This window comes from Pygoscelis adeliae, unplaced genomic scaffold (genome assembly GCF_000699105.1).
Source record: "Pygoscelis adeliae isolate BGI_AS28 unplaced genomic scaffold, ASM69910v1 Scaffold346, whole genome shotgun sequence".
NCBI classification, from domain to species: domain Eukaryota; kingdom Metazoa; phylum Chordata; class Aves; order Sphenisciformes; family Spheniscidae; genus Pygoscelis; species Pygoscelis adeliae.
In genome coordinates, this window is record NW_008824902.1 from 85,380 (window position 1) to 87,895 (window position 2,516).

Genomic DNA, 2,516 nt, shown 5'->3' on the forward strand with positions numbered 1-2,516 from the left:
CCATGAACCCTCCATCTATCAGTCCACCCAACCAGCCCTCCATCTGCTAATCCATCCATCTATCCATCCATTCATGCATTGATCGATGCCTACCACTGCCGCTGGCGTGGAGGCTCTGTGCACTCCGCTGGGGGTGGGCGAATCCCCCCACAGCCCCATGGGGTGGCCAGGACACCCCATTTTGCCCCAGCTGGGTGCTGAGTGAGCTCCCTTGCAGGCTGCTGACAAGTCGGAGTCAGGGACGCTGGAAGGGGAGGAGTTCGTGCTCTTCTACAAGGCCCTCACGCAGCGTGAGGAGGTGCTGAGCCTCTTCCAGGACTTCTCTGAGGATGGGAAGAAGCTGACGCTGCTGGAGCTGGTGGATTTCCTGCGGCAGGAGCAGCTGGAGGACGAGGGCACAGAGGAGCTGGCCATGGAACTCATCGACAAGTACGAACCATCGGAGACAGGTGAGAGCCAGCCCGGACATCGGCTGTGCTCTGCACAGGGGGAAGGAGGGGGCTGAGACCCACAGCCCCATCCTGCTGCGGGGGGGGGGGACAGGGGAAAGGCTCACCATGGTGTGATCTGGATGCAGTTCCCCCTTTTTTTGGTCCATTCCTTGTTTCTTTTTGTGTAGAAGGTTGACCAGCCATGGGGTGCGAGCTCCAGCTTTGGGGTCCCTGCCCACCTTCTCACGGCTACTGCCCTGGGACGTCTCTCCCTGTGCCCCAGCCTCTGGCAGCAGCCATGCCCACCAGGTTGGGGATGCCAGGAGACGCCAGCAGCCCCGTTTGTCCTGATTCTGTCCCCTCCGGGTCCCTGGCTGTTGCTAAGCCTCCCCCTCTGCCTGCAGCCCGGGCTCGCCACGCGCTGAGTGCTGATGGGTTCCTCATGTACCTCTGCTCCCCGGAGGGCTCCATCTTCAACCCCCGGCACCAGGCGCTGTGGCAGGACATGAGCCAGCCCCTCTGCCACTACTTCATCTCCTCCTCCCACAACACCTACCTGATAGAGGACCAGATCCGGGGCCAGAGCAGCATCGAGGGCTACATCAGGTAAAGGGGCTGCTCCCTCCTGGCTGTCCCCAACACCCTCCTGCCCCAGTGCCGTGCCCTGGGCAGCTCCATGGAGCAAACCCACCAAGAGGAGAAGCTCCTTTGCCCCCTCCTGGTCCAACACCCCTGTGGCCGTGCCATGTGGTGCCCAGCAAGGGAGTCCGTTTTGGGGATGCTGAGCCCAGCTCTTAAGGCCCTGCATGCAGCAGCATCTCCACCCTTGGCAGTTGTCCCCTGGTCCTGACACCCACAGCCAGAAGGGAGGGCAGGGGGCTGGTGCCCTGGCCGGGTGTGGGGTCCCAGGGGTGACGACCCACCCGTAGGGCTCTGAAACGGGGCTGCCGGTGCCTGGAGGTGGATTGCTGGGACGGGCCGAACGGGGAGCCCATGGTGTACCACGGCCACACCTTCACCTCCAAGATCCCCTTCCGGGAGGTGGTGAGCACCCTGGGGAAGTACGCCTTCAAGGTAGGTCACTCTTCCCCGGGTGCTGGGTGTCGTGGGTGGCCCTCAGCAGGTGCAGGGGGACATGGCTGCAGTTTGGGGCAGTGATGGGTCTCTGGAGGGGGAGCTGTGCTGGGGCTCACACGCCTGGTGCTGCAGCAGGACTGACCCCACTGCGGGCGAGGAGGGTGGCTGTGTCCCTTCCTGGGGGACAGCACTGGGGGGGGTCTGACCTACAGCCCTGCGCCGTGCCGTGCCAGGGGACAGGGGCTCATGCAGACATGGTCTGCTGGGGGTGCAGTGGTGAAATGGGGCCTGGGGGATGTGGGAGAGAGATGGGATATGGGGCATGCTGGGGGATTGGAGGGGTATGAAGGTGTCAGGGGGATACCAGCACACACAAGGGGCTCCGTCCTGGCGCTGATCACGCCTGGGCGAAGCCCTTGTGAGAGCTCCTCAACTCCACTGAGGCTGATCTCCACTTGTGCACGTTGCTCCCCAGACCTCGGACTACCCAGTGATCCTGTCCCTGGAGAATCACTGCAGCATGGAGCAGCAGGAGGTCCTGGCCCAGCAGCTCAAGGCCATCCTGGGGGAGCAGCTCCTCACTGCCACCACCGATGGGCGCGTCCCCACCCAGCTCCCATCCCCAGAGGTAGGGACAGAGCGTGGCCATGCTGGACATCACTGTCCTGCCTGAGATTGGGGTGAGGAGGTGGCTCTGCTGTCCAGAGGAAAGGCCATCCCTGTCCCAGCATCATCCTGCTCTGCTGGAGCACTTGGGGACCCTGGGGACACTATGTCATCACATTCACAGGGGTCTCAAAGCTGTCCCCAAGGTTGTCTCCCTGTGCCCTGCAGAGCCAGAGCAACAGCAGGGTAGAGCCCTCCTACCCTATCCCCTCCTCGGTGTTGCAGGGAGCTGGTGGTGCTGGCCCCCAGCAGTGCGGGGTCCCAGGGGACAACAGGTCCCATGGAGGAGATGGGCACCCCGGGGCGCCTACCTCTCCATCCACAACCCCGCAGGAGCTGAAG

At 63.6% G+C, this 2,516-nt stretch overlaps 1 protein-coding gene across 1 annotated transcript in view; it reads left to right on the forward strand.

Moving 5' to 3' along the window:
- PLCD4 (phospholipase C, delta 4) overlaps window positions 1-2,516 on the forward strand; it is a 7,341-nt gene that overhangs the window by 1,672 nt on the left and 3,153 nt on the right. Inside the window, exons 4-7 of the mRNA XM_009324859.1 lie at window positions 218-449; window positions 836-1,037; window positions 1,361-1,505; window positions 1,984-2,136. Coding sequence (XP_009323134.1) covers window positions 218-449; window positions 836-1,037; window positions 1,361-1,505; window positions 1,984-2,136 — 732 coding nt within the window. The remainder of the gene's footprint in view (window positions 1-217; window positions 450-835; window positions 1,038-1,360; window positions 1,506-1,983; window positions 2,137-2,516) is intronic.